The 23,249-nt window shown below is 40.2% G+C and overlaps 1 protein-coding gene across 6 annotated transcripts in view; it reads right to left on the bottom strand.

Moving 5' to 3' along the window:
- Positions 1 to 23,249, bottom strand: part of tsc2 (TSC complex subunit 2) — a 136,528-nt gene that overhangs the window by 91,757 nt on the left and 21,522 nt on the right. For all 6 annotated transcript variants that reach the window (XM_072269069.1, XM_072269068.1, XM_072269066.1 and 3 more), the window contains 11 exons: positions 20,377 to 20,502; positions 19,246 to 19,319; positions 19,007 to 19,133; positions 16,904 to 17,047; positions 13,953 to 14,090; positions 12,979 to 13,082; positions 12,330 to 12,411; positions 10,252 to 10,407; positions 4,446 to 4,562; positions 3,490 to 3,612; positions 1,283 to 1,389 (listed from right to left, as the gene is read on the bottom strand). In XM_072269069.1, coding sequence (XP_072125170.1) covers positions 1,283 to 1,389; positions 3,490 to 3,612; positions 4,446 to 4,562; positions 10,252 to 10,407; positions 12,330 to 12,411; positions 12,979 to 13,082; positions 13,953 to 14,090; positions 16,904 to 17,047; positions 19,007 to 19,133; positions 19,246 to 19,319; positions 20,377 to 20,502 — 1,298 coding nt within the window. The remainder of the gene's footprint in view (positions 1 to 1,282; positions 1,390 to 3,489; positions 3,613 to 4,445; positions 4,563 to 10,251; positions 10,408 to 12,329; positions 12,412 to 12,978; positions 13,083 to 13,952; positions 14,091 to 16,903; positions 17,048 to 19,006; positions 19,134 to 19,245; positions 19,320 to 20,376; positions 20,503 to 23,249) is intronic.

Consider the following 23,249-nt stretch of genomic DNA (forward strand, 5'->3'; position numbering starts at 1 on the left):
TGTGGTCACGGGGGGAATGCGCAGACTTCTTAGACGGTGGAAGGAATTAAAACCAAAACTGAGTGTAGCAATTAACAATGCCATGTGCCCATCTCAGCCAAAGTTTACCCTGTGTAGTAAAACTAGTATTTCAAACAGAATTAGCAGCAGAGCTACACAGGTCTATTGAGTCTACACCAATCCTATTGGACAATTCAGGCAGCAGAGTAGCATAGCCGTTAGTGCAAAGTTTTACAGCGCCACCTGTAGGATCGGGCTTTGATCCCGCTGCTGTCTGCAAAGAGTTTGGACATTCCCAGTGTGACTAAGTGGGTTTCTGCAAGGAGTTTGGACATTCTCAGTGTGACTGAGAGGGTTTCTTCCTGGTGCTCCAATTTCCTCCCACTTTCCCAAGATACAAGGTTAGGATTAGTAACTTGTGTCCATATGTTGGGGGGCTGAACAGCGGTGACGCTTGCAGGCTGCCTAGCATGGTCTCGCTGATCTGATTTGACACAAATGACACATTTCACTGTTCGTTTCCATGCATGTGACAAACAGAGCTAATCTTTTCTTTCTTCAAGATTTCTCCAGGTGGTTCAGTTTCCTTCCACGTTCCAATGTTGCACAGATGAGTTAATTGATTAAATGGGTGCAATTGGGTGACAAGGATTCTTAGGGTCTGTTATCGTCCTGTATGTCTAAATAAATTTCTTTGCCCACATCCCTGCAGGTTATTGTTCTGTCCAGTTTCTATCCAACTCCCTTTTGAGGGCCCGACCCAACACCACTTCAGTCACTTCAATGAGCTCCTCATCACCTACACAAGAAATTCCTCATTGGGAAATCTGGGACCTTCTCACTAATGGCACAACTGTATTCAATGACAGGGTGTAGGTTGAGGATTATTTTTAAAAAATAAAAGCAGCAGCAAACATTATCAAACTGAATGGCATAAGAGATAAGGGGTGAATGCATGATCTACCATGTATTTTGACATCTGTACTGTTGCATTTATTTATTTCATTTATTGAGATACAGCTCGAGCCTTTTGCATCACGCTGCCCAGCAAATCCCTGATTTAGACCTAGCTTAATTATGTGATCATATACAATGACCAATCACCTACCAACCAGTGCGTCTTTGGACTATGGGAGGAAACTGGTGCAGTCACGGGGAGAACATATGAACACTGTACAGGCAGTGACAGGAATTGAACCCAGGTCATCAATTCTGTAAAGCCTAGTGTTAACCATTGTGCTGCCCTTTGACTGGAGGATAAAGTGAAAACTCAACAGTTTACCTGCTTCCACAGAGACAATAGGGGCTGAACCTCACTATCATGTCCTTGTTTGGCACTCCAATGCGAAAGAGAGAGTCTGCTCGAAGCTGCAGAAAAAAATTAAATACCTGCAGAGAGAGAGAGAAAAGGTGTTAGTTAGCAAAATAAGACCACAAGACATCAGAGTAGAATCAGGCCATTCAGTCCCTGGATTCTGCTCTGCCACTGGATCATGGCTGATTTACTATAGACTTCAAATTAGAAACAAGATGCTCTAGAAAACACACCACTCGCTTTTAGAACTTAATGTGTATATAATGCACCATTATTTCAGAAGGCATGACAAAATCGTGAATTAATCATATAGTTAAGGAAATTAAGTGCTGTTGGTGGTGAATATTTTCATAGATTACAGGGAGATTTTGATCAGATAGGGAAATAGACCAAGGAGTAGCAAATGGATTTCAACACAAATATGAGATGACATATTTTGAAAAATCATACCAGCATAGGACACAATGTGCATGTTAAGACACTAAGGTGTGCAATGGAACAAAAGCATTCAGGAGTACAAGTGTATAGTTCATAGAAAGCAGCATTACACATCAACAGGGTTTTGAAGAAAGTCAGGGCATTGAGTTAGGGCAGAGAAGGGCACCACAGTAGCACAGCAGTTAGTGCAACGTCATTACAGCTCCAGGCAATGGGGCTCAGAGTTATATTCTGGCATCCACAGCAAGATATCTGTACATTCTTCAGTGAGTGTGTGTTTCCTCTGGTCTCCTCCCAAATTCCAAAGATGTATCAGTTAGTAGGTAAACTGGTCAGTGTAAACTATTCTGTGATTAAGCCAGGGTTAAATAGGTGGGTTGGTGAGCAGTGTAGTTCATTGGGCCGGAAGGGCCTGATCTGCCCTGTGTCTCTAAATAAGAATAAAATTATGCTGCAGTTGCACAAGTCAATAATGAGGATGCACTTAGAATACCATGTAAAGTTTTCAAACTTACATGAAAGACATAGTTAAACTGGCAATAGTGCAAAAAGATTTGAGGATGTTGCCACAATTGGAGCGCACGAGTCACAGGGAGACCTAGCCAGGCTAAGTCTTTATCCCCGAGAATGTGGGAGAACAAAGGGCAATTTTATAGAAGTGTTTAAAAATAATGAGAAAGAGATAAGGTGGATAGTAACAATCTTTTCCCTCATGCAGAAAAGTCCAAAACTCAGAGGCAGCAATTTCAGTGAGAAGGATAAAGATTTAATAGGGACCTGGGGGGGCAACTTTTTCCCCCCACAGAGAGGATAGGGAGTATATGGAACAAGCTCCCTGAGGAAGTGGTTGAGACAGGTACAATGGTATAATTTAAGAACAATTTAAATAGGTACACGGAGGAGTGGGGTTTGGAGGGATATGAGCCAATGTAGGGGTCAAAAAAAAAGAAGAAAAAATTAATCAGCTGGGTGCATGTGATCAGTCTGGACTAGTTGGACCAAAGAGTGCTGTATAGCTATGACCATAGACGAACATCCCAGGAATTAATTATAAATATCTCAAATTACACAGTTAAGTGCACAATTCCTTATTAAATGATGCACATGTTCACAGAATTGCCAGCTGCTTAAACTTTCTCATTGACATTTTGGTTCCTTAAATGGAAGCTGTAAAACTTTCTTTTTAAATCATTAAGGTGTTCCTCTAACACTCAATTATAAGTCATAGGACACGTCTTCAGTTTAGGGTCTCTGAACAAGTGTTGGATCCTGGTGATCTTACGATCCAAAGTCAAAATGAGGCATAAAACGTCGCTTATGGCCATTAAGTCTTACAAGAGCAAAACAAAGAAAAATAAGAAGTTGTGGTCATCTTCTAGCTCAGACTGAAAAGTTAACAACATTCCAGTGATAACAATTAACCTATAAAACAGCCAGAAGCAAGTAGCGTGACATTTGCTATAGAAAAAGCTAACCTAGAAAAGTACAACAATTAGTGGAAAACTCACTGAACAATTACATACATAGGTATTATATAAAAAATAGAACAGGAAAGTATAAACTATGAGAAAAATACACATAACAATTCTACACCCTAATCCAACACAAGTTTAAGGAGAAAGCTGGCCTTACAAATGACTATTATCAAAGAAAAAAAATTTATCTAAAGAAGGATGGCTCCAACATATTTAAGATTGTTGCACAGTTCTTGCATATTGAATTCAGAATTTACCCACCTGTAGGCGAATACTGCTGGCGATAGCAGATGTGTACATCTGCTGGTAATGTGACTGTATGTGGCTTATCAGAAGTTCATAGACTCGACGCGCATGGCTGGCAGGCAAACAGTACAATTTGGTCTGGAAGGGGAAAGGGCAATAGTTTTGCATGAATTATGAAGTACAGTGACGTGGGAACACAAATGTCTGAGTTATTCACTTTACAGCCGATATAGGCGGACAAGTCAGATGTGACAGAGCTCCAACTGATAACCTGACCGGAACTTAATCACTCTAGAAGTTTAAACAAAGTTATGGCCATTTCAGCCTAGCCGTGAATAGCAGAGCAGCCAGGAGATGAATACATTTTCCCTTTCATGGCACTCTCCTGCTCATATTTTGCATGCTCAAGCAACAATCAAAAATATCTTCTATTGGATTGTCTGTTTCATATACAGCTTTTCATAAGTTCTACAGCATTTATTTTCCTGTAAATGCCTGCAAGTATATGGGCGCCATGTTAACATAGTGGTTTGCACGACACTACTACAGCTCAGGGCAGAGTACAGAGTTCAATTCCAGCATCCTCTGAAAAAGTTTGTATGTTCTTCCCATGAGCACGTGGTTTCCTCTGGGTGCCCCAGTTTCCTCCCACAGTCCAAAGGTGTTCAGATTAGTAGATGAATTAGTTATTGTAAATTGTCCTGTGATTAGGCTAGGGTTAAATAGATGGGCTGCTGGGTGACATGGTTCACTGGGCTGAAAGGGCTTGTTCATGAAATAAATTAAAATGTGTGGTGACATACTGGATATTGTATCTACTTTAATAATAAATACTTTGATCATAAAGGTGTCAAAATTATCTGAAACAGTAGTTTTGCTCATTTTTTTTTTATATAAATAGGGCTGATTTTAAGCCCAACATTCTTAAAAACATGCTGAAATAGAATTAAAGCACATGATCTTAATTCAACCTGCAGAATTACTAGAAGACCCAAAACAGCAGTCTTCACATCCTCCAGCATAGAATCGTGTGAAAAACTGCTTTCCGCTGCTTCCACAGATGGATCGATGAGTGGCCGATTAATAATCTTAAACAAAAAACATTTTATTACTATACATAGACAAACCACAGCCATGTAAATATTCAATATTCTAAAGAAAGCTAGCAACCAACTACAGATGCACAGTATGAATATTGTACAAAGAACTTTAATAGTGAAATATTGTTAACGAAGTGTTTGACATATTGCAAAGCAAGTGATCAAATTCTAGAGCAGTTCTCCCCAAAGCAGGCAGTATCGATCCCCTGGGAGTTTCTGAGGGGGCAAAAAAGATAAAGGGGCAGTGTGGTGGGATGCTCAGTAGCAAGGGGAGCAGCTGAGAGATTACAGACATAATTTAAGAAATGAATGGCTCATTATAAGCATTTGATTCTCAGTTAATAATAATACACTTGTTATCTTACAAGTAATATTATTTGTATTAAGTAACATAATCACTATAAAGTGGTAAAATTCTTTGAAAAATCGAAAGCTTCATTCAGTAATCAACTCAAGAATGAGGCATGACATTGCATATTTATCAGAATTATTTGCAATGTTTAATGAAATCATTTCAGTTGCAAGGAAATGATGTGAATCTCAAAGTCAAGTCAATTATCTCCAAATTTCTGCCCGAGTTAACTCAAGTTGCCCAAGTGCAACATTGGCTGTCACAACCTTTGCCAATTTCCAAGCCCGAGCTGGAGGTGAAAAAGAATACCAGATGATCTCAAGTATACTCCGTCCATCTGGGTGAGCTACATAAAGATATGACAGACAGATTTCAGGGTCTTCTCTCGACCCAAATTCTAGATTGAGTAATAAATCCATTCCTGAACACTTGGTATGAATTAACAAGGAAAATGGAGTAAGAACTGATCTCACTGCAAAATGACTGAGCTGACACAGAGGTTCAGAAAAATCAAAGACTTTTGGTTGCGGAAGGAAATCTCTGAATGCTGTCCTGCACTGTGAAAAAGGATCAAGAACAAACCACAAGACATAGGAACAGATTTAGGCCACCTGGCCCATCGAATCTGCTCCATCATTCAAACATGACCGATCCATTTTCCTGCTCCTCAGCCCCTCTCCCCAACCTTCTCTCCATAATCTTTGATGCTGTGGCCAATCAATAACCGATTAATCTGTTTTAGATACACCCAATGACTAGGTCTCCACAGCTGCCTGTGATAATAACTTCACCGCCATCTAGCTAAAGAAATTTTTCCGCATCCGCTTTCAATGGATGCCACTCTATCCTGAAGCTGAGCCTCTTGTCCTGGTCTCCACCACCATGAGAAACATCCTTTCCACATACACTCCGTCTAGGCCTTTCAACATTCAAAAGGTTTCAATGGGATTCCCCCCCCGCCACCATCCTCAAAATTCCAGTGACTACAGCCCAGAGCCATCAAGCACTCCTTATATGATAACCCTTTTATTCCCGGAATCATCCTTGTGAACCTCCTCTGAACCCTCTCCAATGCCAGCACATCTTTTTTTCAGCTGAGGAGCCCAAAACTGTTCACAACACTCAAGGTGAGGCCTCACGAGTGCCTCATAAAGGCTCAGTATCACATCCTTGCTTTTATACTCTAGACCTCTTGAAATGAACGCTAATATTGCATTTGCCTTCCTCACCACTGACTGAACCTGCAAGTTAACTCTTAGGGTGTTTTGCAAAAGACTCACATGAATCTTTGCATCTCTTTTTTGGATTTTCTTCCCATTTAGAAAATAGTCTGCACGTTTATTTCTACGATCAAAATGCACCACCATGCATTTTCCAACATAGTGTTTCATTTGCCACTTTCTTGCCCATTCTCCTAATCTGTCTAAGTCCTTCTGCAGCCTACCTGTTTCCTCAACATTACCTGCCCCTCCACCAATCTTCATATCATCTGCAAACATGGCAACAAAGACATCTATTCCATCATCCAAGTCATTTATATACGCACAAAAGGAAGTGGTCCCAACACCGACCCCTGTAGAACACCACTCGTCACTGGCAGCCAACCAGACAAGGATCCTTTTATTCCCACACGCTGCCTCCTACCAATCAGCCAATGCTCTAACCATGGTAGTAACTTTCCTGTAGCATCATGGGCTCTTAGTTTGGTAAGCAGCCTTATTTGTGGCACCTTGTCAAAGGCCTTCTGGAAGTCCAAATGTACAACATCCATTGCATCTCCTTTATCTATCCTATTTACAATCTCCTCGAAGAATACCAACAGGATCATCAGGGAATATTTTCCTTTAACGAAACCATGCTGACTTTGTCCCATGTAGTCCTGTGTCACCAAGTACTCAATAACCTCATCCTTAACAATCGACTCCAACATCTTCCCAACCACTGAGGTCAGGATAACTGGTCTATAATTTCCTTTCTGCTGCCTTTCTCCTTTCTTAAAGAGTGGCGTGACACTTGCAGTTTTCCAGTCCTGCAGAACCATGCCAGAGTCCAATGATTCTTGCAAGGTCATTACTAATGTCTCCACAATCTCTACTGCTACCTCTTTCAGAATGCCAGGGGGCAGTTCATCTGGTCTGGATGACTTATGTACTCTTAGGTTTTTTCCAGCTTTTTGAGCACCTTTTCCCTTATAATAGTAACTGCACACACTTCTCCTCTTTCCTCACACCCTTCAACACCTGACACACTGCCAGTCTTTCACAAAAGACTCATTTAGTTCATCCATAATCTCCTTGTCCCGTTATCATTGCTCTGGCCCCATATCTACTCTCATCTCTTTTTTAAAAAATATATATACTTGTAAAAGCTTTTTCTATTCACCTTGATACTGTTTGTTTTCATATTTCATCTTTTCCCTTCTAATCATTCTTTTAGTTGCTTTCTGTAGGTTTTTAAAAGCTTCCCAATCCTCTATCTTCCCAATAATTTTTGCTTTGTTGTATGCCCTCTCTTTTGCTTTTGCATTAGGTTTGACTTCTCTTGTCAGTTATGGTTGTACTATTCTGTCATTTGATTATTTCCTTGTAATGGAATACATCTATCCTGCACCTTCCTCATCGTTCCACAGAAACTTTTGCCATTGCTGCTCTGCTGACATCCCTGCCAGCATTCCCCTTCCAGTTTACTTTGGTCATCTCCTCTCTCATACCACTGCAATTTCCTTTATGCCACTGAAATACTGATACTTCAGACTTTACTTCCTCCCTATTAAATTTTGCTGAACTGAATCATATTATGCTCTCTGCCTCCTAAGGGTTCCTTTACCTTAAGCTTCCTAATCACCTCTGGATCATTACATAACACCCAATCCAATATATCTGATCCCCAAGTAGGGTCAACAACAAATAGCTCTAAAAAGCCATCATGAAGGCATTCAACAAATTCACTCTCGAGATCCATTACCAACCTGAATTTCCCCAATCCTCCTGCATGTTGAAATTCCCTATGACAATCATAACATTGCCCTTCTGACACATGCCTTTTCTATTTCCGTTGTAATCTGTAATCCACATCCCAGCTACTGTTTGGAGGCCTGTATACAACTGCCATCAGGGTTCTTTTACCCTTCAACATCATTGAACTGAATTGACTTTATTTCTTACATCCTCATACCAGGCAGTGATGCAGCCAGTCAGGGAGGGAACATCGACTCAGACCATGAGAGGCCTGCGTCAGGCATTTTCATGCCTTACAAGGCGCAGACTGGAAGTCTGTGTGGGGCGCCGCTCCTCGCACAGACATTAGAACAATGTGTGATTAAGTGCCTTGCTCAAGGACACAAACACGCTGCCACCGCTGAGGCTCAAACCAGCGACCTTGAGATCACTAGACGAACACCTCAACCACTTGGCCACGTGTCCAACACAAGCCAGTCAGGATGCACTCAGTTGTGCTCCTTGTAGAAAGTCCTTAGGATTTGGGGGCCCAGACCAAACTTCAACTTTGAGGTGAAAGAGGCGTTGTTGTGCCTTCTTCACCACACAGCCAGCATACACAGATCACGTGACATCCTCGGTGACACTTATGCCGAGGAACTTAAAGCTGTTAACCCTCTCAACCCCAAATCCATTGATGTCAATAGGGGCTAGCCCGACTCCATTCCTCCTGTAGTCCATAACCAGCTCCTTTGTTTTTGCGACATTGAGGGAGAGGTTGTTTTCCGTGTCAGGGTGATGACTTCTCTGTAGGCTGCCTCATTATTTGAGATTAGGCCAATCAGTGTATTGTCGTCTGCAAATTTAATTAGCAGATTGGACACAGTCATGGGTATACAGAGAGTAAAGGAAGGGGCTTAGGACACAGCCTTGAGGGGCACCTGTGTTGAGGGTCAGAGGTGAGGGAGCCCACTCTAACCACCTGCCGGCGATCTGACAGGAAATCCAGGATCCAGCTACACAAGGCAGGGTGAAGGCCAAGGTCTCTGAGCTTCTTGTCGAGCCTGGAGGGAATTATGATGTTGAATGCTGAACTGTCAGCATTCTCACATAAGCATCCTTCTCCAGATGTGTAAGGATGGTGTGTAGAGCCGTAGGTTGTGTCATCTGTCAATCAGTTGTGTCGGTAGGCGAATTGTAGGGGGTCCAGTGTGGGTGGTAGCATGCTGCAGATGTAGTCCTTGACTAGCCTCTCAAAGCTTTTGCTTATTATTGAGGTGAGTGCGACAGTACACCAGTCGTTCAGACATGTTACCTTAGTCTTTTCAGGTACAGGAACAATGGTGAATGTTTTGAAGCAGTAGGGCACTCTACACTGGGAGAGGGAGAGATCCTATAATCACATCTTTCTAATAATTTGATGCCATTCTTTACCAGCAGAGCCATGCCTCCCTCTCTAGCTACTTTACTATCCCTCCAATACAATGTGCAACCTTGGGCATCCAGCTCCCAACTACAATGTTCTTTGTTGTCTTTCTAACATCATATTTAGTGGAGCGCAGTTGCCCAACTTCTTTCAAAGCAACGAAACTGACTACAAATCACTGAACACAAGTATCTGAGACTCCTTCAGACTGACATTCCACCTGATGTTGAGAAGCCGATATCACTGCACCAAGTCCATCCATCTCATTGAAAGGCGAAAAAGCAACAAAGTAGTGAATAGTTGGACTACTAATGCACACTCTAAAATTGATTTTTGAAAATTGTTTTTACTGTAATTGAAGAGAATTTTACTTGTAGCTTTAAATAGATTTGAAATTATTTGTCAGTGCTTTGAATTTACAGTTCCTATTTCCTTTCACTGTGCATTATGAATCAAAATTCTTTACAGTTTTTACGTCATGGCCAGAAAGGAATGGTCTCTGGGGATGTGGTCTGGGAGCCAAAGGGGTGATAACCCAAAAAAGTTTGGGAACCACTGCTCTGGAGTGTGCAAAAATATAGCTCCTTTAATGTGTAATCTTAATATAATGAAATGCAAACTGTTTTTGAAATACAACTCAAAGATATTCTTTTTTTTGCAGCTAAATCATGAGACTCTGCTTCTGTTTAAAATTCAAGTAACTACACTCTAAAAATAAATTTGTTCCATATGAAAACGGGTGAAATCAAACAAGATTATGTTACTCAAGTAAGAATTAACTGCCGTGCAACATTGGCACTTAATACAAGATTTTACACATTCAGGAACAATTTCAAATTTGTCAGAGGCAACTGAGATGGTCAGTATAGTCAATGCAGTCAGTCACAAACTAAATGTTATAATTCAACTGACAGAACGTTATTGAAATGTTATCTTTCAGTATAGTGTCTGTAGAACTGATACCTTTTCGATAATGTCCAAGAGGCTGTTAAACTGAGGAGTGTTACAGTCCACTGCCAGGTCTACTAGCAGTTGCGCAGCCAGTCTCCGTACCACATGGTCCTTATCCTCTGCAATGTGCCCCAGCTGAGGGATCACCACAGCTTCAATTAACTCCTCCTATAAAAGGAACACAAGCTTTAAAGTTAGCAAAAAATAATCACCTGTATGTTTTCAGGAAGGCTGTCAGACATAGGAGCAGAATTAGGCCATTTGGCCCATTAAGTCAGCTCCACAGTGTGTGTGTGTGTGTCTTATGTCAATTTCAGTTTTTCCCGTGAATGCAGCTCACCTCTAGCTATGTGCTTGTGACACTGCTGCAGCCAACCCTTTCATGTACTCATTCACTTAACTATAAACTCAAATGACTGATTAAAACCTCCAAATACCCTTCCTCTAACTAAAGGGCACTTTTACCAAAACAATTCTCTTTTGTTACAAACATTAGAAAACATAGAAACATAGAAAAAAGCTGTGCCGAACATGTCCTTACCTGAGAAATTACCCATAGCCCTCTATTTTTCTAAGTTCCAATAAAGAATCAAAATTCCATAAGACCATCAGCCATTCTATCATGGCTGATTTATTATCTCTCTCAACCCCATTCTCCTGCCTTCATGTAACCTTTGACAGCCTAATCAAGGACTGCTGCCTTAAATATACGCAATGACTCAACTTGATTGACAACATTAACATATGGGATAATTCATCCTGGGCCCAGCACACAGATACAATCATAAGCGTGTCAGCATATGTACTTTCTTAGGAGGTTCAACTCTAGCAACCTACTACAGATCTACTGTTCGAGTTATCCCAAGCAGCTGAATCTGAGTCTGATACAGCAATTTGAATGCACAGGAAACACATGACATTGCAGAAAGTACTGATTTCATCCAATACCTCACAGGCACATCCCTCTCTACCTCTGGTAATATATACAGGATTTGCTGCTTCAAGAAGTCAACATCTATCAAAGATACCCCACAAAACAGGCCATGCCATCTTTCCGCAGCTATCATGGGGTAAGAGTACAGAAACCTGAAGTTCCACACCACCAGATTCAAGAAAACTACCTCCCTTTTACCATTCAGTTCTTGAAACAAACACAACCCTAATCACACAGTTTAAGTAGCATTACGACCACTTGGCACAATAAAATGGACTCCATTTTTGTTCTAACTGCACTTTCTTGTAAAAATTGTGTATAATTTACACATGCTTAATTTCAGTTTTTCTTGTGAATGTTGCTTACATGGTTCTATGTGCCTGTGATACTACTGCAAGTTTTTAATTGCCCCTGTGCATAACGTGTTCATTCATGACAACAAACATATATGACTTTAACCTGGAGCTTTTAATGTCAAAGGCACTTTTGGCTAATTAATGCAACAGACAGACAGACAGCTGAAGAATTACAGTGAATATCAGGAGTCAACCCATCCACAGAGCATCAGTCCTAAAACATGGAGGGAACTTAAACAATTATCAATCTGCACCCAGGGTTCTTGCTCTGGTATAAGAGAGCGCAGAGATATACAAATTCTTAACCCATTATAGTCACAGTCACAGAAACAGGCCCTTTGACCCATCTAGTCCATGCTGAACCATTTAAACTGTCTACTCCCATTGACCTGCACTGGAACCATGAACTTGCATAACAGAACACTTAAGCAATTTCAAACAAGAACAGATCTCCTGAAAACTTAATTTCCAAAACACAAGAGATTCTGCAGATGCTTGGGAATCTCGGGCAATACACAAAATGCTGGAGGAAGTCAGGTCAAGCAGAATAAACAGTCAATGTTTTGGGCTGAGACCCTCGATCAGGACTGGCCTGATGAAGGGTCTGGCCCGAACGTTGACTCTTCATTCCTTTCCACAGATGCTGCCATTACTGGTTGAGTTCCTCCGACTTGTTGTGTTAGATTTCCAAAACCAGGCTCAGGTGTGCAAAAATACCCTATAGCAACTGCCTTAAAACTTTCCCACATAAAAATCTGGCTGCCAAATCTTCGAAAGTACCCAAAAGTCTTTTCACTCACTTCATATAATTGTCTATTAATGCTCAAAATAAATAGCAGGACATGAAGTGCTTTCTTGCGAATGGCGCTTCGACTTTCATTCCTGGAAGATAGATATGAGTTATTAAGACCAGAATGCACAAGTATTTACAAGAATAAATAAGAATTCACGGTGCAATAATCAGAAAGATGGGTGGTGGAGTAGAGATATCTCTCAATCAAATGAGGTACAAGGATCTCCTTCCCTCCACATGCCTGCAGGTCACATTTGGGCAAGGTGCAGCACCTGAATAGCACCCCTCCCCCTCCCCCCCCGATCAGGGTCATGTGAAGCCACGGAAGTGGTAGATGGTCATACAAGTAACTGCTGCATATCAGACCCTTGTTATGTGGCCACTGATGCCAGACAATCTCAGAAGTGTATTGATAACGGCTGGGGTCACCCCCCCCCACCCGTAAAGACATTGCAGAGAAGGCAGCAATGGCAAACCATTTCTGTAGAAAAATTAGCCAAGAATAATCATGGTCACGTAGACAATGATCATCCACATCATACAACACATGATGATGAAGAAGAATCAGATAGGGAAAAAAAAAGAAACAATCCCACAAAACTTGCATGTCAATAAAAATACAAGAAACAAGACAGTAACTGAAGGTGGATTCTTACTTGAAGAACTTCTCCATTAGTTTCTGCAGATTCTGAATCCAGCAGTGTTTGGCAGGATGAACTGACTGAGCCCGGTATGACACTAGTGTAAGGACTGACATCTCCTTTAGATGTTAAAGGCAAAACACAATGAATAAAAATTAACCAGAAGACCTACCAGCCTTAAATCACAAGTAAATTACTGCATCGTCATAGAGCATTACAGCATACAAACAGGACCAGCCCACCTAGTTCATACCAAACTGTTATTATGCCTAGTGCCACCGACATGGACCATAGCCCTCCATACACCTCCCACCCATGTACTCACCCAAGCTTCTCTTAAATGTTGCATTTGAACCCACATCCACTACTTCCCACCCGCAGCTCATTCTACAACCACCAAGCGAAGATCTGCCTTGTGTCCCTTAAACATTTCAACTTTCACCTTTAACCCATGACCTCTCGTTCTAGTCTCACCCAACCTCGGTGGAAAAAGTTTGCTTACAGCTACTCTTATCTATACCCCTCAATTTGGTAGACCTCTATTCCCTGGAGCATAGGAGAATGAGGGGAGATTTGATCAAGTCCTAACTTGCCCAAACTTTCCATATAACTCAGGTCCTCAAGACCCAGCAACATCTTTGTAAATTTTCTCTGCATTCTTTCAATCTTATTGATAACATTCCTGTAGGTGGGTGATCAATTATTTTGGTAAGAAACATTCATACCAATACCTTGCATTATAGCAGAGGAATAGATACGTGCAAATGTTAGCAATGCCTCCTCAATTTGACTTCTCTATCTACTCTAGATGCCTACACAATACATTTCAAACCACACTTTATACTGTATAAGCTTACTCTACTATAATATAGCTGCATCTGTGCAATGACGATTTCAATAACTACACTTAAAAGAACTGATCATTTTAGCTAATTATACACCACAAAAATAACTTGACCAAGAGTATAGTAGCAACTTTAGAATCTTACCGGCCTTTTATTGGAACACTTTTCAATCAGTGCAAATAATCGTTCCTGAGGACCATGATAATCTTTTTGTTCATACAACTCTTCTATTGTGGTTAGCAGCTCATGCACAATAACAGACAGTTCGTTACTACCCAGTGTCTAAAAATTAGGACCACAGAAACAATTAAGGGGATGTCTAACCAACATTAAAGTAGAAATTACTTAATTATGTTCGTGAATTCAAATAACATGTTTAAATCTTTTTAAAATAGAGCTTTGAATTTATACACATTTTCCCAATTTCTCATAGCAGACAGTCTTTTTCCCCATGGAAGGGAGTGTAAAGCTGCAGTGGATAGATTTACTTATGCTTATTTCACGATACAGCATGAAACAAGCACTTCTGGCCCACCGACCCACTGATTTCATCCAAGCCTAACCACAGGACAATTTACAATAACCTATTAACCAGTACATCTTTAGAGCATGGGAGGAAACTGGAACACCCGGAGGAAACATGTGCACATGGAAGAATGAACAGACTTTCTTACAGATAACACCCGAGCTGAACTCCAACACCCTCAGGTTGTTATGCTAACCACTACACAAAAGAGAACTAAAGGGCAGGTTTCCCTCCCCACCAAACAGAGAATGGTGGATATAGGGAATGATCTGCCAGTAGCTAGATTAAGTGGTAGACACTGAGAGACACTGAGACTGGTATATGGATGGAAAAGGTTCAAAGGGATACAGGCCAAATGGGACCAGTGGGACCAGCTCAGGTTGGCAAATTGGTCAGTATTGGAGTTGGGGGGGCTAAAGACAGTGCCAGAGTTTTTTTGTGGATCTTCCAGCTTGTCCACAAAACAGCTCGATTTCTTTTCTTTTTCCCTTTTCAAGATGGCTGGGGTCCTGTCGGAGGCCGTGATCTACATCTGCACTCATTCTGCAGATATTCATGGCAGTGGGACTTGCTCTTGGAATTTGCTGAGCAGCCTGCATTTCAGGATCTCCAGGTGTGGCATGGAAGACGGACGCCTTCAGATGCGGCCATGTGGGCAACCCGATTCCTCACTGGTGTTGCCATCTGAAGCATTGTGGAAGGTTGTAACATTGAGACAGCAGTGTATGCTGCTGTCAAAAGAAGGCCCTCAAGTCAAGGGAATTCAAATAAGCGGCACTGCTGATTGTAACATCGAAACAAGCTGTTGTCTCCCTCTCATCTGTTACAGGAGTGATACCTCTTGTCCTTTATTAGAGAGAGATAGACACACACACACACACAGACAGAGACAGAGACAGAGACAGAGACAGAGACAGAGACAGAGACAGAGACAGAGACAGAGACAGAGACAGAGACAGAGACAGAGACAGAGACAGAGACAGAGACAGAGACAGCCTGTTTGAGATGCCAAAGTGTTAGGATGGACTAGTAGTTTCAGAAGGGTTCTAGATCATTGTCTCTGGAGGTTTTGCTATTGCTTGCATGGTGGGTGGTGGGCATTGATGCTTTTGCTGGAGTGAGGTGGTGGTGGAGGGGGAAGAAGGTTGATGCTTTTGCTGCTGGTGTGGGAGGGGGTCTTTGGAGGTTCTAATGTTTTCTGTCAGTCATTCTTTGGATTTTTTTTTTCTTGTGTTTCGTGGATGTCTGTGGAAGTAGGAATTTCAGGTTGTATGCATTCTCGGATGTTAAATTGAATCATAACAGGTTGAGCCGAAGGACCTACTTCTGTACCGTACAATTCTGACATTTCAATGCCAAGGGGGTACTTCCACAAGAAAACCAAAGCAAGATTTGATAAAAAAAAATCCATCTGAAAGGACCTAGATCATGAGCTTAAAGTTGAATGAGGGATATTGACCAACATGACAGGATTAATACACTGTTCTTGGTTGAGATGCAACATCCCATCTATGACAGTGGAGCACTGACAGATGCAGTGTCTAGACAAGGATTGAAACCTGCAGCCCTCTCACTCAGAACAGTTAGAACTCTTTCTAACAAGTCACAATCAATGGATACTTTTCACCAAGAGCACTAACTTCATTGCCAAAGAGAAAGAAATAACTCTTACAATTAAAGACATCACCAAATCAATGGCAGAAAATTGATGCATTTAAAGTATTACATCTCAGGAGAACAACTAATTGCCTAAAAACAATTTCACAAGTCAAACGTTAAAACATTTAATAGTAAGTTTTTTTTTTTAATTATTTAGAAGCTTGGATAAGAACCTTTAAAAGGTAAAAAAAAATTAATGCTTTTAAGCAATAAAAAAACAGTTAAATGACAATAAAAAACTTTCAGCATTTAAATAATAAAATCAAGGAAGGATAAGCTCACTAATCAGTGGATTATTAGCCAAAGCCTCTAAAAGACCATGGGAAATTGGAATGGAACTGATACGGTTTCCAGTATGGATGTATCAATAACATAACTGAGGAGGGGAAATGACCCAATGTACATTAAGAACCAGATTCAGCAATTTGGGCTATTGAATACATAATTGGAAAAGGAAATGTCGAGATGTGTGTGAAGAATAATGGGTTGAATCCAACAGGAAATATCTTTCAGAAAAGCTGGTGTAGGCATGATGAGCCAAGGGGTTCATTACCAATTCAAAATGTCAAAATCCAACAAGCTGCTATAATTGAACACGAGCTTCCCCATCTACTTCAGACTTTGGGAATGCGTACGCATTACAAATTTAGGCATCTTATTCCTTCACGATTGATAAGATTACACAACTTTCCACCAGAATAAAATTAGACATTACAAACAGCAGTCAATAACTGAAAACAATTTCAGCTGTCTGAAGGGGCAAATAGCCCCTTTCATCCTTTCCATTGATGCTGCCTGATCTGCTGAATTCCTCCAGCACTTCGTCTGTTACCCATTCAGACTTTATTTGTATTCAGGGAAACAACTTGGATTTTAGATTAAGGCAACAAACGTTAAAGTTCAAACCTACCTCAATTTGCTGAAGTAATCGCTCAATAATATCCAGAAGTTGTTCCCAGGTAACTACCTGCAATTCTTTTCCATACTTTTTAATTAATCGAGTGATGGACAGAACTATTTCATAGGACACTACAGCATTAGCACTTGTCATAGCCTGAAAGAAAAAAAAAAGTTGCATAGTATCTCTAAATTTCATATACAGCATAAAAATTCAGTTGTAAACTAATCAGTTAACATTAACTTTATGCCCGCAAGATAATGACACTAACATTAACTGCAAGAGCATCTAATACTGCCTGAGTTAGAGCAACTATTTATTATATACTAACATCTCTAACATTAAACAATTTACTGAATGCCGGAAATACAGATCTGAATTATTCTGTGGTAGGCAAGTATGCATAATAAAGTCTGAACTCATATGTGGTTTTTATACATCACTCTTAATTGTAATGCTAATCAAATTTACAGTCCCTACATTAACACTTAGTTACCACATTGAAGGGGACTGATTTATCCAGTATCATTTACTTTTTTTTGATGTTACCAAAACTTCAGCAAATTTCTACAGATGTACCATGGAGAGCATTCTGACTGATTGCTTCACAGTCTGATATGGAGGGGCCACTGCACAAGATCAGAAAAAGCAGCAGTGTGTTGCAAAATCGGCCAACTCCATCATGGGCACTAGCTTCCCCATCATCAAGGACTTCAAAAGCTGGTGCCTCAAAAAGGCAGCGTTCAAAATTGAAGACACCCACCACCCAGATGATGATCACTTCTCATTGCTACCAGAGAGCAGGTACAGGAGCCTGAATAGACACACTTAACATCTTAGGATCAGTTCCTTCCCCTCTACCGTCAGATTTCTGAATTGACAATGAACCCTTAAATGCTACCTCACTATTTTGCTCTATTTTATCTTCTTTTAAATATACATACATTTATGATCATTTGCAGTATATTTCATGTATTGCACTATACTGCTGCTGCAAAACCATGTAACTGGAAAAAAAACTAATCAGTGATAATGAAATCTGATTCTGATTACTGAGCAGTATAAAACTCAAATGCCAGTTAAGTGGATCAATAATGATCAGAGGAGCAGACTCAATGGGCCAAATGACCTAATCCTGGTCCGGTGTTGTATTATTTATGCAACTTACTGAATGTTCCACTTTGAGAGAACATTGGCCAACTTAGCATGTTCAATCATACTGAAACAAAAAAAAAAGTGCTGGTTAAGCTGAAAGAACTGGCTATAAAAAGATGATCAGGAGACAGAACTACCTCACGCTCACATTATCTGCATCTTAACTGTCTCTCACACCTTTTACTACTTCTGATGAGAAGGTCAACCTGAAAATTTAACTCCATTTACCTCCAAAGATCCCATCTGACCAACTCAATAGTTTTGGAAACACTTCAAGCATAATGAAGCAATTGAGTATTTCTTTTTAACTTAATTTGTTTTATTTGTTTATTTTACTTAGAGATGTAGCATGGTAATAGGCTCTTCAGCCCAATGAGCCCATGCCACCCAATTACACCCGGGGCCGATCACCCTCCTAACCTGTACACCTTTGGAATGTGGGAGGAAACCTGAGCACCCAATGTTCTTTATACCCTTAGTACTGAAACTAACAAAAGGTACAACCTCAGAAAAGAACGACTTCCCTTTAGAACAGATAAGGAGGAATTTATTTAGCTAGAGGGTAGTGAATCAGTGGAATTCATGCTACAGATGGCTGTGGAGGCCAAATCATTGGGTACATTTAAAATAGAGGGTAACAGGTTTTTGGTTAGTATGGGTGTCAAGGGTTATGAGGAGAAGGCAGGAAAAGGGGTTGAGAAGGATAATAAATCAGCCGTGATGGAATGGCAGAAAAGACTCGACGGGTCATATGGCAGAGTTCTGATCCTATGTCTTATGGTTTATGCAGCCCTGTATTGACTTTTCCTTTCCCAACATTTATCAGAATGGTCAATACAGTAAACTTTAAAAACTTGGTGAAAAATTCCACATAATCCTCTGCTGAAACCAAACTGCAATTAAGGAACCAACTTAGAATCCAAAGGTACTTCTTGTTGTAGAAAAGTCACCCAATTTTACCTTATAAAAAGAGGGTAAAACAGATGTTGGGGTACTCTTCAGGGTAGTGAGACGATGTGCACCCCAGAGAGCCATTCCAACAAAAAATACTGCACCTCTCAACAAGGCCGCATCATCCATGTGCCTTCTAACAACAAAACAAAGTTAAATCAAATTACTGACTGATGCTTGAAGCATATACTGTACAAACATAAATAAGATGTTTATACATAAAAATCTGAATTAAAATGTATTCATACTTATCTTCCATAATGCGACACATTGTATAAATTGCACTGTGTCCCAAGTGAGTTCCCAGGACTTTTCGCATCAGCTAAAAAAGAGAGAGAGAGAAACAAAAAATCACAATCAGATTTATTATCACTAACTTATTTGACATAACCTTCATTTTTTTAATGACTGCAGTGCACTGCAGAGACAAAATTACTCTAAATTATGGTAGCATTCGTGGACCATTCTAAAACCCAAATGTGGAGGGGGAAGATCCTGTTCTTCAATTACTGGGACTTCAGGCTCCTGTACTTCCTCCCCAGTGGTAGTAACATCCAAGATGGGGAGGATCCTCAGTGGCCCTCACCAAGAATTCTCTTAAATCTTAGCTTGGGTCACTGTCCTTGAATTGAAACATGCTTCTGACACCAAATTCAATACCATCAGGAAGGGGATACAGGAGCCTTAGGTCCCAGAGCACCATGTTCAGGAAGAGTTATTACCCTTCAACCATCAGGCTCCTGAACTGGCATGGATAACTTCACTCACCACAATACAGAACTGATTCTACAAATCATGACTCCACAAATCATGTTTTCAATATTTATTACTTTTTCTTTTTGTATTTGCACAATTCGCTGTCTTTTGTACATCTTCCATCTTTGTGTGCAGTTCTCCATTGATTCTATTGTGCTTCTTCGTATTTATTGCGAATGCTCCCGAGAAAATGTTGTATATGGTGACATACAAGTACGTTGATGATAAATTTACTTTGAACATCACTACTTGAAGAGTGAATTTCTCTTCAGATATTTACCAGGACAAAACCTTCATGCAAAGCAAAGGAATTCTCCTTATAACAACTAAGAAAGAGCAAGTCTAGACAAACACATTATCTAGATAAACTAATTCAAAGGAAAACATGGCAGTCCGAAATGCAGGTCCAGCTTAGAGTTTCCTCCAGGCAAAGCACACATGAATCACGTGGTAACATGATGGAAAGTATGCAGTTCACATATTTTTACATATTACCTATAATGAATTATTTGAATGAACAAGAATGCTTAATCAACCAATACATTTACAAGATAACTCATATTATTGAAATATTAAATACATAACATTCACAGTCAAACATTTTTGGTTGTTGCAGGTCCTACCTTCCAGCAAGATTCACAGAACTCCTTGACATTCACTGTATGACAAAGTGTTATGATAAATCCTGGGAGGGACTCTGAGGGCAAAGAGTTGTAGCAGACAACGGCATCAAGGACTTGCAAGGAGACCTGAGAGAAAGGAATCTCTATGTTAAAACAATTATTAAATTTCAATTTCAAAATCACATCTAAAAAAAGAGCAGTGCACTACAAGACTACCATGTGAGTTTGAGGCACTGATGTAAATCAATTACCCAAGTAAGCAATTTCAGATTATATTCACTATCAATGAATACAAAAAAAACCAAAACTATTTCTTGACGGATAAAAGGGCTGTCTAATTATTCATGCTCAGCTTACATGTCCCAATACATTCATATGTTCCCAAAAACAAATCAAATCTTAAAATCCTAGGCAATATGAACAATTGTTTTTGTCTATGAAAAACACACATGAACTGACCAGACTTCATATGATTGGAAATTCACAACTCCAGTGTTGTTGGCAGATTCTCAGATGGTGACGAGGTGGTGTACAGGAGTGAGATAGAATGGTTGGTTGAGTGATGTCATAACAAAAAACCTTGCACGCCATATCAGTGAGACCAGACTGACGGCAGACTTCAAGAAGGGAAAGCTGAGAGAACATACACTTGGTCTCATTGAGGAGTCAGTGCTGGAAGGGTGTCCAGTTTCACATTCCTAGGTGTCAATATCTCAGAAAAATCTTATTCTGGGCCCAACAATACCAATGCAATCATGGAGGAGTTTGAGAAGATTTGAAATGTCACCAAAAACTCTAGCAAATTTTAACAGTTGAACCATAGACAGCATTCTGACCATACCATCTGGTATGGAGACACCAATGCATAGGATCAGAAAAGGCTGCAGAACAACCAGTTCCATCATGGGCATGAACATTCCCACCAAGGACGTCTTCAAGAGACGTGACTATAGAAAGCAGGGTCCGCCATTAAGCAGCCTCACCATCCAGTTCCTTCCTTCCCTTCCTCCAAACTTCTTCTCCCCCTCAGATTTCTGAACAATACATGAGCCCATGAAAACTACCTCACTGTTCTGTACTCCTTTTGCACTTCCATATTTTTCTTTTTACAACTTATTAGCAATTCTTTATGTTCTGCACTGTACTGTTGCAAAGCAACAAATTTCATGGCATATCAGTGATATTAAACCTGATTCATCCTCTTTCAGTCACACCCTACTACAGTAATCTTGACAGCTGAGACTATTTACTGAAGAAATTTAAATTCCATGGAAGAGCTCACTGAACAAGGGCTGTGGAGGAGTAGACAAAACAGATGTCTGCATTCTTGCCAGATGCTTGAAGTTTCCTGAATTAACTCTCTGGTTTGAAGTACGGGAAAGTGTACACAACAAATATCCTACCTCTGCTAATCAGACACAATTTTCAAATAAGGGATGCTCTTCGATAAGCAAAACAATTAACACCAGTTTATTAGAGTAGCTATGACTCAACTGGAGTGGCCCGAGCCAGTGTCTGGCTACAATTAATGTGAAATAGCTTGATTCACCAAACAAAAAGCAAAGGAATGATATTGGAGGAATGCAGTGAGGGGGTGCCACCTGTAGCTTTGGGCCAGAGCCACAGGAAGGCCCCGATGAATCAGAGCCAACAGAATCAAAGTATAACTGTACTGAACTGCTAAGGGAATAATAACGGTTTTCAGAGAGCAGCCAGAACTCTGGGGCAGACCAACTATTACAATGAAGACTCCAACACCTGGGGCAGGGGGAAGGTTTGGCTGTTTAGCTAACAGAAGATCCCCCATTTCAATGCAAGCGAGGAGAGTAGTTTGGTTGAACATTGCTCCAAAAAAAAAAAAAAAAAAAAAAAAGGCAATATTTAAAAAGTACAGATATTTGCACTTGATATTGTATCATTTCTTAATGCATGCATTACTAAATGACAATAAGAGAGGACTGCGTGTCCTCATAATCCAATCTAATAAAGTTGTGGGTAGCTTGAGTTAATTAAGAATTGTATGGTCATTCACTAAAGTTAGATGACCAAGGTAAGAATCAACACCATTATAATACCTCCTACAGCTGACCAGCTACTGAATTAGAGAACATAGCTTACAGTACAGATACAGGCCCTTTGGCCAACAGTCTAAACTAATCATGATGCAAATTTAAACGAATCCGCTCTGCTTTCACAATCAGAATCAGATTATCATTGAATTGTATATCGTAAAATTTGCTTTGCAGCAGTATAGTGCAAAGATATAAAAGATGCTATAAATTACCCAATACCTGGAGTGCAAAAAAAAGGAATAATAAGATAATAAGCTGTTCCTAAATCATCTACTGTGCGTCTTTGGGCTCCTGTATCACCTCCCCGATGATAGTAATGAGAAAAGAGCATGACTCAGATTGCTTTTGAATTATAATTATCAGACGGACTGTGGAATAGATCAGGATTAATTCGCAAATAAACTGTTTCCACCCAAATCAACTCAGAAATTGCAATCCACATTTAGAGCAAATGATACAACGAAACTTCCACTCAAACCTGCAATTGTGTTAGCTATGAATTATTCTGTGTTTCAGCATTCTAGAAGTAAGTTATAAAAAACTGAGATCATAAGAAATAGGAGCAGAACTAGGCCTTTCAGCTCACTGAGTCTACTCCACCAAGCATATACACAAGACACACTGTCCTTCAGACTGAATGCCAAAATAAACATGCGAGTATTAATTTTATCCCCAAGTTTGCTGACGCTACAGTAACACAAGTGAACTCCATTACAAGCTTGGTTCATAAATCTGTTTCAATTACTTCAATAAAAAGGCTTCATCTACCCACATTTCACATGAAAACAAACTATAATCATC

This window comes from Mobula birostris, chromosome 9 (assembly GCF_030028105.1).
Source record: "Mobula birostris isolate sMobBir1 chromosome 9, sMobBir1.hap1, whole genome shotgun sequence".
Lineage (NCBI taxonomy): Eukaryota > Metazoa > Chordata > Chondrichthyes > Myliobatiformes > Myliobatidae > Mobula > Mobula birostris.